The following is a 15989-nucleotide window of genomic DNA, read 5'->3' as shown; positions in this document are numbered from 1 at the left end:
CCTGAAGTCACATGTATGAAGTTTTGTATATATTGTGAGCTAATAGTGCTATTGTAATTGCAAATTAATTAATTATCTTATTATAATTAATTTAGAAATCCTCAAGGCCAGCTCAATGAATTATTTTGAAGATAATGTATAAAGGAAATATGTTTTCTTTATTTGGAAACAATGTATGTATCAAGTACTAAATGTGAACTACAAAAAAGAGCAGAGTGTTCGGTGAATGCAAGTAAGCAATCCAAAAGATTATTAGATGTTTACTTCATGATCTAGTATCAAGATCAAAAGGAGTAGAGGTTTGATTAACATGACAGAGTAAGGAAGTATAGTTCAAATCTATTATTTTGCAAGGAATAATACAAAGATCATTTGGACAGTGGGTTTATTGGCCATTCCCTTGAAGTTGTTTGGCCAGTGGGTCCATCTTCCTTCTACAAGTCCTAGAAAGGTTGGCAACTCCTAACAAGTTTGGAATCTTGTAACGGGGATTCAAAGTCTCCTAATAGGGACTGATATGTATTGAATATTGTTATAGAATCCTAACAGGGTCCATCCTCTAACAAGGAATATTTATATTTTTTCATCATCTTGTGGGTACCATCCCCACCAAGGTTTTCCCTTTGATAAAGGGTTTCCCTGGTTAACATATTTGGTGTTATTGTGCATGAGTATCTTGTTATGGTTTCTAATTATATTTTTCACATGGTTAAGTTTTATTAAGGTTGACAATTGTGATAATAGTTGGATAAAGCATTCAGCCCCCTCCCAGTTATATTGGTTGACTATATATTTTTACACTTTATTTAAAGTATAAACAACAGTACTCACATCATCTCTCCAGTATTTATGTGACACATTATTCTCCATTTTCATTGTTCTAGCAATATTCATAGTTGATCTATTACTTCTTTCAACAATTCCATTCTAAGGAGGGGTCCTAGGTGAAAACATCTATCTTTTGATTCCTCTATCATTACAGAATATGTTGAACTCATTGGAAATGAGTTCAACACCTCTATCAGATTTCAAACACTCAAGACATTGCCATGTCTCTTTTTCAGTTTTGGATAAACACCACTTAAACATATGAAAACCATAATATTTTTCTTGAAGAAACATTAGAGTCATCATCCTAGAATAGTCATCAACAAATATAATGAAATATTTGTCTCCACAATAGCTTTGAAGACCATACAAAGCAATTCCAAAATGTCAGATTGATATGTTTTACTCTTACAATTAGACTTTTTGGTTTTTCCCAATTGACATTGTTTACACAATAGCATTTTTAGGTTTCATCAATTTTGGAAAATCTCTTACTCTTTTCATTTTACTAATGCTAAGAAAATTATCAAAGTTTACATTACATAACCTCTTATTCCATACCAAAGTTACCTTTTGTTTGATCACCAGTTCCAATGAGTTTACCGTTAGCATAAAAAAAAATTGCCTTCCTATTATGGAATTCAACTCTATAATCTCATTAGTTTAATTCTTAAACACTCCAAAGATTATACTTAAGTCCTTCAACCCAATAAACATTAGTACATTTGATCTTGTTAGTTAGTTGAATTGTCCCTTTACCTTTCACAAGACATGGAACTTCATTACCAAATTTAACATAGCCACCCTTGTATGGTCCAATGTCTTTTTTAAAGTTCTGTCACTATTCATGCAATTAGAGAAACCACTATCAATTATCCATCTATCACTTTTTACACATAAGAGATTAAAGTTATTTTTGCATCTTCATTAGAATATTCTTTCATAGTAACATAGACTACCTCTTCATCATTTCTCTTAGATTTAGTATCACTTTCTTCTTCAATAATATAACATGATTTCTTACCATTTTCCTTGTAGTCCTTTTTCTTCTTGAAGTCTCAATCATCTCTTCTTCCTTTGTACTTTCTCTCCTTCTTTTCATCCTTGTCTTCTCTATCACAACACCTAGAAGCAATATGACAAAAATTGTTGCATGAAAAATAGGGGTGAAAGTACAAAGTTGTGTCACTTTAAGATATATTATATTGTAATTGAAAAATTCTACAAGTGTGTATTTTAACACTCAAAAAGATATCAATTTTGAGAAAGAAAATAAAATATTAAATCATATTTGAAAAATTGAAAAAATCATATGACATTCTAGAAGAGAGAGTCCTCTTGTAGAATGTATAATTTTTTGTTTGGTTAGAATTGATTTGTTTTGAAAAATGTATTGTGAGATGAAAACTATTGATTCTAGATGAGTTGAAATTTGAATGCTTATAAAAGATAAAATCTAGGCTTAAAGAATTTGTTTTACTTTTGATTGTTCTATCCATTCATGTTATCTATAACATAATCTAAGATCAAAGGAAAATAATTTTATTTTCATATAATTTTGTGGTGGGAACTAGACCCCTAATTTTCAGCATTTTCAGCTACTAAAAAATTGACTTTAATAATTAAGAAAATATATCAATTCGTAATCCATATAATTATTTAAAAATGCATTCCTGAGGTTCATCTATTTCTATATATTTCATTAGTTTACTTTATTTTCAAATTCTTAATAATACTACTAGTGTTATGTCATTGAAGATGAATAGTTATACTTTTGTTAACCTTTTTCCTTTATAAAAAGGTGACACATGTTTGTGCTTTTACCCATACATTGTAGGAGGTGTACCTTTGTATTTTCATTTGCCTCTTCCAAATCTCCTAGTTATTAGTCCCTCAAGTTCATCAAGTCCATCATCTAAAGTATCATTGTCACTTTCATGTGTTTTCTTATTCCTTTCTTGGTAAGAATTAGTTGTTATTTAAAAGCATATTCAATGGTAGTAGGAGTGTAATTATCAAAATAAGACATCTCAAAAGTAGAAAGCTTAACAGTTATACCTTCCAACATTAGGAAATTACCTAGCGTACATCTCAGTTCTTATATTGTAAAAACCCTAATAGCATATATAGGAAGTAGAATTCGCAATACATTGCTGATTATTATTTCATCTTCAATCTGTCCTTTAGCTCCTCTAATAGTATTGACAACTTCTTTCATTCTTGTGTACTACTATACCATGTTGTCACCATCTATCATTCTTATTTCATCAAACTTACCTCTTAGACTTTTTTATTTACCTCTTAAGACATTAGCATCTCCTCCATAGATTTTCTTAAATTTATCTAACATTTCCTTTGAATTTTGGCACTACTTTATGTCATCAAACTCAACATCTAAGTTAGGGCTGAAGTAATCTCCAAAACTGACTAATTATATTCTTTCTTTTCTTTCAATTGTTGGGGAGTCTAAGGGATTGTTGTTATGTTTGCATATGCACTATCTAGAAAATCCAAAGCGACAACACTAGTACCAGCTATATGTAGCCTCATCAACTTCTACCATGCAAGATAATTTTATTTATTCAACTTTGGTACCTCTCTCTTTTATGCCTTGATCTTTAGCTTTGAGTACCTTCAAACTTCTCTCTGCAATCACCAATGCTCTGATAGCATTGTTAGAATATTTAAAATAACTAAGAGGGGTGTGGGGAGGGGGTTGAATTAGTTATGCAAGGTCTAGATGTACCAATTAAATAAATAAACACTTGAACAATTTTAGATCTTATCATTCTATTGTTATATTTCTATTGTAAACTATTAGGAATATTAGCTCACTATCCACTATTCTAAAATTACAAATTTGCAAAATGTAAAATTTAATTAGTTAAACATCATAATAACATCCACACAAGTTTGAGAATATATTTTAACATGGAAACCCAATTTGGGAAAAATCACCAACAACATGTCACCAATTTTCACTCTTATGAAGTGATCCCTATTAGGAGCCAATCCCATTAAAGGTTATAATAGACATTGTTAAATATGAACTTGTTAAAGTATCAAAAATCATCTTGTTAGGAGTGGTCTTATTAGAGGACTTTAGAAAATTTCATTATAATGTCACTTCAAGGTTGAAGGATTTGCATACACTATCAAGCCCTTATGATTGGTAGATTAGCCTTGATTAAAGGATTTCAAATAATATTCAAAATGGTTAGAAAGTAACGATGAATTTGATCTATTAAGTATAACTCACTTTGTATATGTATACATCTCTATTTAGTGTCATGTATTGATTTAGTGTTTGGCCTCCATTTTCATCTCAATCTTTGATTCACTTAGCAACCCTTCAACGAATCACCCTTCACTCCTCCTCAACTCAATTAAGCCTTCTTCTTAGATTCCCTAGTCAAGAACATCAGTAACAGCTCCAACTCTCTCGAACTTCTTCATAGGCACACCTCTATGCCCATTACAAAAGGTTTTCCTTTGTACCTCCTTAAATAGGTAGTTCTAATCTTTTTCCACCTAAACACCACTATAGATCTTAGGGTTCACAATTTGATCTATCACATACATTGTATCTAATCTTCTCCTAGAATTAAATGATCCAACTCATTAATCCTTATCTTCAACAAGTTATCTGTATCCCAAGAAATTAACTTAGTCAATTGGCAATTGTGATTTATCGAAAATAGTTAAAATGGTGTTCCATAACAAATAGTGCTATAGAACTTCTTTCTTGATGCAGGAGCATCTTGCATGGGAAAATTATTGGAAAAAAAAAAATTGAAAAAAAAAAACTAAAAAAAAAAAAATTTTTAAAATTGTGGAGGAGAGAGAAAGTGACGAAAATTAGAGGAGAAATAATTAAAAAATAAGAAAGGGGAAAAAGGAGAAAATAAAGAAAAAGAGGATTTCTATTTTCGAGGTGGATAGGTGGCATAATAGAAAAAAATAAAAAATAAATGATTGTCATTCCATTTATCGAGGTGTGTGGGTAGAATTCTAGAAAGTTATGAATATTGTAGAAAGTTGTGGATATTGTAGAAGGTTATGGAAGTTGTAGAAGGTTGTGGAGGAATTCTAGAAGGTTGTGGATAAGTCATGCATGGGGTGGTAAGTGCCTATTTAAGCAATGCATATGAGCATTTCTAATCAAGCTCAAGGAGTAGCTTGAGAAGTAGAAGCTTGAGAAGGAGAAGCTTGAGAAGGAGAAGCTTGAGAAGTAGAAGCTCGAGAAGTAGAAGCTTTGGAAGAAAAAGCTTGGAAAGGTGAAAGTTGTGGAAGGTGAAGCTTAGAAAGTTTAGAAATTTTCAAGGTGTGAAAGAGAAGGAAGAAGTGAAGAGTGATTTTTTCTGAGTCTGTGGACAGAGCACCGAATGTGAGGCAGTTTACAGCAGGATTATGGTGAAGTTGTAAGTGTAGATAGAGCGCCGAATGTGAGGTAGTTTACACTTGGATCTTGGATAGAGTTTGTGAGAAGAGCTAGTGACTACGGTTTAGAAACAAGGAGGTTGCTTGGTGGGTTGCGACCACAAGTTGAGATCTCAGAGGTTTCTACCAGGGTATAGATTTGGACTAGCTTGGGTTTGGATTGGATCTTGAGAGATCTAGTAGAAATGTTATTGTAATTGCTATTGGATTTTAAATTATAATAAAATTGCTTGGGAAGTATTTTGTCATCTCTTTGTTTCCTTATTGTTGCATTCTTGGTTGTGAGTTGGTAAGAGTAGTGTGGCCCTTCGTCAGTGGTATCAGAGCGTACCATCATCAAGTGGTATCAGAGCTATACCATCATCAAGTGGTATCAGAGCAGTACCTTCATCATTTCTTGGCATCAATATTGTCACTCAGTCGATACTAATGCCCAATCAACACTAACTTTTCTCAACACATACTATGGCTCAATTGGCACTAGCATCACTTGGAAAATACATCACAGTTCTTTAGTCTTTTACTTTATTACTTGGTCAAGCCTACACATTTGATTAATGTTTGCTCACACTTTCAAGACTTGAACAGTATTGTCTTCTTCTCCTACAACATGATTTTAACAATTACTTTATCTTGTCAAAGTCCAACTAATTAAATGTCCATTTGTAGTTTCTCCTTCATCACTCAACCTATCATCTAGATGCTTTTTTTATGAACAACTTCTCAAATATTTTTCATCAATGAAATAGATATGACATTTAAATGAAATAGAAAACTCTCTGATCAATAGATTTGACATTGATGATGACATAATAATTGTTCTAATTGTAGTTTCCAACAAATGATGGGCCAACTAGAAGGTGCACACATCGTTAGAATTAATAACTCTAACCCCCCCACCCCATAATTATAACTAAGGATAATAGAAGTTGATAAAGAAAAGCGGAAAGAGGACAGAAATGAAAAATCGTAGACATTTTGTCAAATGATAACAACTGTAGTGCCAAATGAAGAACCTAGTTTAAAACTAAGATAATGATCAAGCTTAGTCTATATGAGTGCCCCAAATAAAAATTCTCGAATAATGAGAAAAAGAAAAAAATTGCAAAATATCTACCAATCAAATTGAAGATATAGTATATAGTAATCTAGATAGCTCTCTCCAACAAAGAATAGATGGAAAACTGTAGTGCCTGCCCCCAGTTCGCATTTCTGTTATCATTGTCAATTTGCTTTAGGTTCATTTTATGCATTGTTTAGTTTTAGAGATGCTGGATTTACAATATTATGATATTATTTCATGTCTTGAATTACAAATGTATCAGTTATTATTGCTTAGTTGATTTCATTCATGTGTTGTTAATGATATTTTAATGATCCTAGTTAGTAAATGTGATTTCTTTTATAAAAATGTTAACAGGATGTCTTTAATGATGATTATGTTGTATTGATAGAGATGCATTATTATATGTACACATTTGATCTTAGATTTGTGATTTTTATACTTACCCCATACTTGCATGTGTATGGTGTGTGTGTTTATTTTATCTTTCTGTCTGACGTGTTTGATGTGGTTAAGGGAGGGAGTCATAGTCACCTACTAGTGAGGATCTACACGATGAACCACTCCATGCCATTGTTTGTTTAGTTTAGATATATTATATACATGTACATGCTCGTCTTTTATGTAGGATGCAGGTACCGGGCATTGACTTCCCTGAATTTCCAGGATGAGTGTGCCCTATTACAAATGCTCAAATGGTGAGAATGGGAAGATAATGATCAGATCCAATTTAGCCATAAGCCTATAATACTTGTCCTGCAAGGAGGACTCGTAACAGACTGTCTACCCTTTTTAAACCCGTGAGTATTTTATGTGTATGTTGTTTTGTGAACCTTTGATGAATTTCTATTAATTAAGTCTAATTAATAGATTAAATTAATAATTTAATTTAATGGAAGATTATTATGATATTATGAATATTTAATTATATTTAATTAATTGAGAAATTAATTAACTATAAAGAATTAAATTGAAGATAAAAGTCTTAAGATTAAATTTAGAACGTGATAATATTTATTTAATTTAATAATAATATATTTAGAGTTCATTTTTAAATAAATGCTAAATATTATTGTTATTTAAGTTAATAAATATTTATCAAATTAAACGTTCAAAAATATATTAAAAGGAGAAAGATATTAAATTATGAAAAAGATCTAAGTTCGCATGAATGAGATTAAAATATAGAAAATTAATTAAAAGATAAATATGTGAACTTAATAAGAATATTTTAAAGTGTGCATGAGATTTAAAAAGTTAATAAATTAATTTTAAAAGCAAAGTGAAAGTGGAAAGTTAAATAAAGTAATTTAACAGTTCACTTAAAGTGCATAAAAGAATAATAAAAGAATATTTTAATTTAAAAAAGAAATTAATTGTGCATGAAGAATTAATTAAATAAAATTTTTATAATTTTAGACTAGTGGTGATAGAAACCCTAAAAGATAATTAGATTCTATATTAGAGGGTTTTGGGTCATTATTGCACACACAGGTTTCAGGGAACACACTTTTGGGAGAGGAACAAAGAAATCTTTGGATGTTTTGAAGGGTTTGGATTAGCAAGAGTTTCACCAAATTGTTAGCATCAGATCGAGGTAGGGTTTGAAAGCCCATAAATGTATTTCAAATTGGAAAATATCTGGTTGCTCCATGTTTGTTTGGATGGTTGAAATTATGTTTGTCATCTTGTTTGTTGTTCAGATCTGATTGATTGAAATTAGTCTCTCATTATTCATATTTACAAAGAAAATCGTATAGAAAACTAATTTAAGTCACATAGGGTTTGAAAGAAAAGAAAATTCTAAATGTGAAATTTGATTGGTTGATAGTAATTTTTCTATCAGATTACATTTACAAATTTTATATATATATATATATATATATATATATATATGAGAATATTTATATTAACTTTGTTTTGAAAGAGAATATTTTTATAAAATTCTAAATATATGTTTGATGGGGTTCATATTATACGACTGTTATTTAATTTTAATAATAAAAAAAATTAAGAAGAGAATTATTTAATAAATTTTATATAAATATAAATTTTATAAACTAAACAAATCATTTTATAAGGAAAATGTTTTACTAAATTATATATATATATATATATATATATAATTAAAATTAAATTGGGGAGAAATTTGTTTCTTAACATATATATTTATAACAACAAAACGAAACAAAAAAAAATAAGAAAAAATATATATATATATATAAAATAACCCACTTACCTGTGATGCCAAATTAATAATCGTAGTGTACCTGTGATATAAAAATAAACCCACGGCTCTTAATAATGGTGGCAGCTTTATAAAAGGAAGAAGCCATACAGCGATTTTAAATCACTTTAAACTTTAATCATAAGGTCTCTTTTTTTTTATATAAAGTATGAAGTTCTTTTTTTATAAGAATTTCTTATAACCGATTAAGAATGTTATAGCTTTCATTTTATTAAAGTTTTAATAAAGTTTTCCTTATTAATATATAATTTTTAATATTAAATTTTAATTAGTATTTAATAAATCTATTTTATTATTTGTTTATTATATTATATATTATTAATTTTAATAATATATTTAATAGATTATTAATTAGTGTTAATTGTTAGATAATATTGTTATGATATTTTAATTATAATTAATGAATATTAATTATTAAATGATTATTAAGAATTATAATTACATATAGAATTCAAATTATTAATGAAGCTGATTCGAAATTAATGTTATTGTTGAGATTATTATTGTTTTGGTAATATAGTTATTTCTTGTATGATTATTAATTAATTTAATTAAAATTGGTTTAAATTGAATTTAATTAATGATTAATGTGGTTTAAGAAATATAGAGTTACTTCATTATTGTTATCAATGAAGTTGATAACGTAGTATTATATCAATGATTATTATTTTAATAATTTAAATAAATGATTACTCCCTGCGTAATTATTTAAATATAGCAATTGGTTAATGGTAAGGATTAATTGCAAAAACTTATCACTTGGAAATGTATATTGAAACATAAACTGAAACTTTACCTTTAACCCAGTTGTGTATTTTCAAATCAAACTAAACTATGAGTTGGACTGTTTTACTTGTACCTCCTATGCTTTGAGATGTTGGTGTTGATTAGTTGTCGACCAGTCTAGGGAGTACACCAGGGGTTGTGACATTTATGTTATACCATTTATGTGACTGAATGTCGTGATGTGTCTTGTGATTCAGATTGAGATTATACTTATGAGATTTGTTTTGTGGGGCATTTATGAGTACTTGGATTTAGTTTGATCCATCTTATTATTAGGTTTCCTATTAAGGAACCGAGTTGATCTTTATGAGTATTGTGGTATGGGACATAACAATGTTTTATGTGCCTAGGAGAGGTTGTCTAGGTACATGACTTTGGGAGTGGCTTGTAGTAGGGGTCCGGGACCCAAAGTGGTCAGTACCAGGGTAACCTATGCAAGTTATGTAATAAGTGATAATCTAGTAATGAAAAATCTTTGGGGGGAAAACACATTAAAAAGATAAGTTAGAGATATTTGATCCACCTATGCCTTGAGTGCTTGTATAGACTAAGGATGGGAATGAGATGAGTGCCTCGTCTTCTTGGGAGGGCTTTCTGGTTTTCATATGTGTGATGTTGAGGGTCCGGGGTTCAGAGTAACCAGTCCAAGGTAACTCAATGCTTGAGGGTCCGGGGTCTATTAAGAGATCAGTCCAGGGTAACTCAAGCAGCCATGTGATGACACTCCCTAGTATGTAGTATGAGTCTCCTCTGTAGATTTTGTGTATCTCTGGTGGTGTACTTATTGTTGGTGGTGTATCTATTGTCGGATGTATTTATTGTGGATATTTACTTTCATTGAGGATGATTGGTGATTCATGAATGTTGTACTTTTGACATGTGGCTTTTGACCTGAGGTGATTATCTTTTCGTTGAATTTACCTTGTGATCTTGGTATTTGGTTTATACTTGGTTCATGTATGATGTTTGGTTATGTGGAGTCGGTATTGGATTGAGTGTTTTTACTTTTGGATTATTTTATCTTCTTGAGTAGTATGTGTTACCTTTGAGGTAGTTTTGGCTATTAGGGGTACCTTGCCTAGGAATGTTTTATGTTTGATAGCCGTATGTGGATCATTCATTATCTTCCCTGCACGATGGGAGTGGAAGCCTGACTAGGTAACCACGCGGTCGGGAGGTAGTGCCTTCTTACCATTTGGGTCCCCCTTCACATTGCTAGCTGTTGGATGTTCGTTGCAGAAGATGTACCTTTATCATTCTTATTTCTTATCTTAAAGACTTCTTTTCAAATGATGTATATATGTTATCATGTATTCTGATTTATTGTATCTATTTTCACATACCCTACGACATGTGTAGTGGATGTTATTTAGTGGATGTACTTTCATTGTATTGTTTATACTTATGCATTTGGTTATGCGATTATGTATCTGTTATTCCTTTATGATCTTGAGACATTGTACTTGAAACTTAAACTAATTAATTTAAAATTATTAAATGTGACTCAACGTAAAGGAATCCTTGAGGAATTAAAACTGTATCTGTAATTGCAAATGTGTATTTGATATGTATGTTCTTATTGCTTCCGCATTAATGTTATCTTGATGTTGTTTAAACTTTAAAAAAAAAAAAAGTTCAGTAAACATTCTAACATGTTAGGTTTAATTCTCTTGGGTTCCCGAGCGGGGCGTTACAAAAACAAAGGTAAAACATCTATGATTCAAGGATGAATATGACACATAAACATGTACAAGTGACCCTAACAACACCACTCAACCATGCAAGAATAATTGTTTGGTTGAAAATATAGGTGTCAGTTGTCTATAAATCAGATCAACTATGGAAGAAAAGAAGAAATTGCAGAAAGAGGGAGGACAGATGCACAAAAGAGTGCATCAGTAGCTAGAAAATGAAGGCAAGACCTAGATGAGGAGAGCATGATATTGACCTATCTCTGATCTAGAATCAGGTCCAACCTACTCTAATGCCATTATTTTTTAATGCAAGCCTATGTGAGGGCCTAATAAGAATTAGTGGCTTCCGTTTGAGATAATGACATGAGAAATAAACACACTATAAATTCCATCTTGGGGAACTTTGATCTTCAATACGTGAAAACAAAAAATTACATTTCTTTTCCTAACAGCCTTAGCTCTAATAACATGTGAAATGTGTAACCTTAACTACTTAGATGAAATGAAAGACAAAATATCTCTGCAGAAGTTTTTTTTTAAAAAAGAACTAAAAATAACACAAATCTCTCATTCCATGATGAAAAATGATATGGAACTAGTGCATGATTTATATTATAAAGAATGCATGAATATCAAAAGATGAAACCACTATTAAAGTTCTACGTTATGGTGAAGATTACAATAGAAGCTGAACTATGAAAGAAATCAAGGAAATTGTGCCCTTGATGTATGCAATAACTAGGCAATTCATTTTAAATAACTGACCATACAGAAGGTGATCACATAGTTACAATAAATAACTCTAATAATAGAATAGGTACAACGTAGAAACCAAATGGGAGCCAATTTTTTTATAGAAAAACCATGATTATTGCGGGAAAATGCTAGTCTCCCAGTAGCAAAAGAATGCCTTCTCAATGCCACCACACTCCGGCCTCATGTCGTTGATGTAGTTCCAGAGGTAACCGGACAGCTGATTCCTTGGCGTTTGGAAGGAAACAAAACTACGATCGCACTGCTGATTGCACTGATAAAAACAGGGAGAGCCTTACACATCTTCTCTTTTTTGCTTTCTGCAGAGGGATACAAACACTGCACAATGTTTTTGTCTGTGAGAGCCATACCACTAAATACTCCAACTGCCAAAAGTGCATGAAATATATCTTTCAGCTTCATTTTATACTCTGATTCGGTAGAAGGCTTGACTTTACCAGCCGTGGCTATCCCATTAATGGTAGCAATCCCATAATGCAATTTACCTGTTTTGGTGTCTGTGAAGGTGTCTACCAATGACAAAACAAAACATGCAATCCCAAGAATTCCCAAAATTATTCCAACAAGAAACTTATTGGATTTTGTACAGTCTCCATTATTGGAAACAAGGTTAGAGAAAACCTGAAATAAAAATAGAATTCCAGTTGGCAATACCTTCACAATATCTGATGCACAAGATAATGTGCAATTCACCACCTTGGTCATTGTTGTCTCGCTTGAAGAAGATTTATCAGATTCTCCCATTTTGCTTTGCTGGTTTAAATTTTCCACCAGAGATTTTGAGGTCCACTTACTCCACTTACAAAGGGAAGGAAAATCTTGTGAAGATGAAATTGATGTGTTTGTCTTTTAAAGGCCATGGTGGTTGTTAAATAATAATGTAATCTTAGTATATTATTTATAATAGAAAAGAACTATTCATCAAAAATAATAATATGTAAAACAGACTTTTGTGTTTTTATTACACCGCCTCTACGTTGCATGTCATGACCTAGTATGATGTTCACCCTTTGAATTGCAGATAATTATTCTAAAAAATTCAATATATAGGTAGTCAAAAGCTTACCTGCCCGTGTATTTGTTATAATTGATACGACATAGATATGGTCCGTCTTTCCAAATCATTGAAATGGTAATTATGGTTGATCTTTTCATTATATTGAAATTAATATGGTTGATCTGTTCACTATGCTGAATTGTCCGTATATAGGTAGATTGAATAAGCTGACCAGACAGATATCTTAGAATCATTCCAAAACATTAAAATTATTACCGTGTTATTATTATGCTGGGAAGGGCCTATCTATCATATGCATTTACTATATTTTGTAAGAGAGGACATTAAATAATAAGTTTGAATCTTACTTTAGTTGCTAATACTAAAAACCCAGTCAATCCTTAATTTTATCTTGAGACTGAAGATTTTTAATGACAGAAGTCGTTGGAATCTTCATTACAACATTTCTCAGCGATGAAAATCAGTGTTTGTTTGGGTTCTCGTGTTTTTGAGTTTGAAGGACTGGTTGGTTGGAAGTTTTGAAATGAAATTTCCCAAGAAGAACGCTTGAACCTTCCTTCATCGTTTTTATATTCAAGTAGACTACGCAATGAATATGGTATGTGTTTTATAAATGTAATGAGTAAAGATTTATATTGATGTTGATGTTTTAAGGTTGTTTAAATTTCTTATGTTATATATTATATTTAAAATTAAAATATAAAATTAATTTTAATGAAGAAACTTGAATGTATTGAATTATGTTTTAAATTTTGATTAATTCAAAATAATATCAAGTTTGTAAAAGATGGTACAAAATGAATTTACAGCAAAAGAAAACATGCTAAAATTAGAAATTACAACTAATTTAAAACTAGAAACCCATAATCTAAGTCGGTAAATCAGATGAAGAATTAGAGGACCTAAAAGAAAGGCTAGTAAAGCATAACTACTTGGCAAAAGAAGAGAACTCCTTCCAGTCTTTATTTAGCCCCTTATGCTTGTCCATGAAGGAGGTACATTTTGAAGGAGGACTACAAATAGCCTACATAGGGACCATCTTCCCCTTGCGTATGACCAACAAGCAATCTTCCCTCGTTTTGTTCTTTGCCACTCATTTCCTCCAACTTAGCCTGAATAAAATTGATGTTCAAATGAGTGGCTTTCTCCAACATGTCATCATTATAGGTAGAGTTATTTGTTTAGATGGGACTAGTTTTCCTTCATATTTATCAATCCATTAAGCATCTCAATTTTGTCATTCTCCGTGGGATCTAGTTTATAACTCATTAATTTTGTTCTCAATGTATTATTAGTTATTAGTTATTAAGTCTTGGGCAAGAGACATTAACAACTTCACACAAGTTCTTGTCTCCCTTGTCACTGGTTTGATTGAGCACTATCTTCCCCACCACAGCTACAACCTCTTACCTATCAATTTTCCTCCTAATAATGTGTAGCTAAAGAATAAGCCATTTGCACGCATAACTCTACCTATTATAAAAGATGTAGAGCTTATCAAGCTTCCTAAAAAATATTCTCCAAATCATAGAAACCCCTGGGGAGACACAACTGAATGACTTGGAGGAGGATTATATTTGGGGTATACCAAGGTTGCTAGGGTAGGGGAATTCAACCTAAAGGGACAGGGGTTATGTTCAAAAAAGAAAATTTGGCAGTGGAACTCTTAGGAGTCTAGGTCAACTCTATGGACTAGGTGGTCATAGATTCATCACAAAGATCAAATGGGCATTTTTTTAGCTTTTTCCAATTAGAGAGCTATGCATTTTTATTTATTGAGGGGCTTGACATAGGTAAACCCAAAGGAGGGAGGAATATAAGAATCATTAATGAAGAATTGTATGGGAATGATAGTGGGGCTAGTAAGCTTAATCAAAGGGAAGAGAAGATAGTCTTGTGGGTTATATCTATTTGAAAATTATAAAGACACACAATGAGGCCTTGGTGAAAGGAAAGGCCTTCCTTACACTTGACTTTAGCAATAGACTTAGTCAATGAAGAAAAACTCCAAAAGGGAAACTAAACTCAATACCCCCATAGAAATGACTCGTCATTAGAAAAGAATCGAAGTGGAAATGGTTTTATTATACCTTCCCATGTGATAAACTTTATAAGGGCCACTGTAATTTCCTTCCATTTTCCAAGAATCTTGATTCTAGGGTAAAAGTAAAAAGTTATGTCACCTTTCAAGTTGACTTATCAGAACAACTAAATTTGAGTATTTCTATCTAAAAAACATTTTTTTTCAAATATATGATCTTGTTAAATTTATTCTAGCTAAGTTTTATATGGTCTCAAACTTTTCCAATTGGAAATGTCTATTAAATGCATGTTGTATACTAGTTAGTATCCAATTACTAAAGAAATACAATTATTTTAGAAAACAGATGTTTCAATAACTCTTACTATTTGTTCTAATACTTTTTTAATAACATATAAACAACAATTTATAGAGCTCAAACTCAAGAATATTCTCATATAGAGTTCATAGTGTATTAACTAGATATAGTATATTATAATTAAAATATTATACAAGTACATATTTTAACACTCGAGAAGATGTCAATTTTGAGAAAGAAAAATTACTAAATCATATTTAAAAAATTGAAAATTATATGACGTTCTAGAGGAGAGAGTGCTCTTCTAGAATCTATTATTTTTCTTTTGGTTGGAATAGATTTATTTTGAAAAATGTGGTGTGAGATAAAAACTATAGAATTAAATAAGTTGAAATTTGAATCATTATAAAAGAGAAAATATAGGTCTAAAGCCAATTTTCATTTTTGATTGTTCTAGCTACATGTGTTATTTATAACATAATCTGAGATCAAAGGGAAATAAGTTTATTTCAATGTAGTTTTGTGGTGGGAACTAGACCCCTAATTTTTAGTATTTTTCAGCATCTAAAAATTATCTTTAAAAAATACAAAAATATATATTTTCTTATTCCAAATTATTATTAAAAATTTTAATCTTAAACTTCATCCATTTCTATACATTTCATTAGTTTACTTCATTTTAAAATTCTAAATAATAATACCAGTTTTATATCATTGAAGGTGAACAACTATACTTTTGATAAGTAGGACATGATTTCCACAGCTAGTCAAATTGTGATGTGAATATCAGGATTTAACT

General features: G+C 30.8%; 1 protein-coding gene across 1 annotated transcript; it reads right to left on the bottom strand.

Annotated features, from left to right (window-relative positions):
• Positions 1-11995: 11995 nt before the first annotated feature.
• On the bottom strand, positions 11996-12577 carry LOC149537355 (protein DMP4-like). The gene has a single exon (XM_089801726.1). It carries the CDS (start codon positions 12575-12577, stop codon positions 11996-11998), a length of 582 nt encoding a protein of 193 aa, XP_089657852.1.
• Between the last annotated feature and the right edge of the window lie 3412 nt (positions 12578-15989).

The sequence above is a fragment of the Cupressus sempervirens genome, chromosome 9, assembly GCF_028749045.1.
Source record: "Cupressus sempervirens isolate cs-2001-9-10 chromosome 9, ASM2874904v1, whole genome shotgun sequence".
In the NCBI taxonomy this organism is placed as follows: Eukaryota; Viridiplantae; Streptophyta; class Pinopsida; order Cupressales; family Cupressaceae; genus Cupressus; species Cupressus sempervirens.
This window is presented reverse-complemented; position numbering and strand designations above follow the sequence as displayed.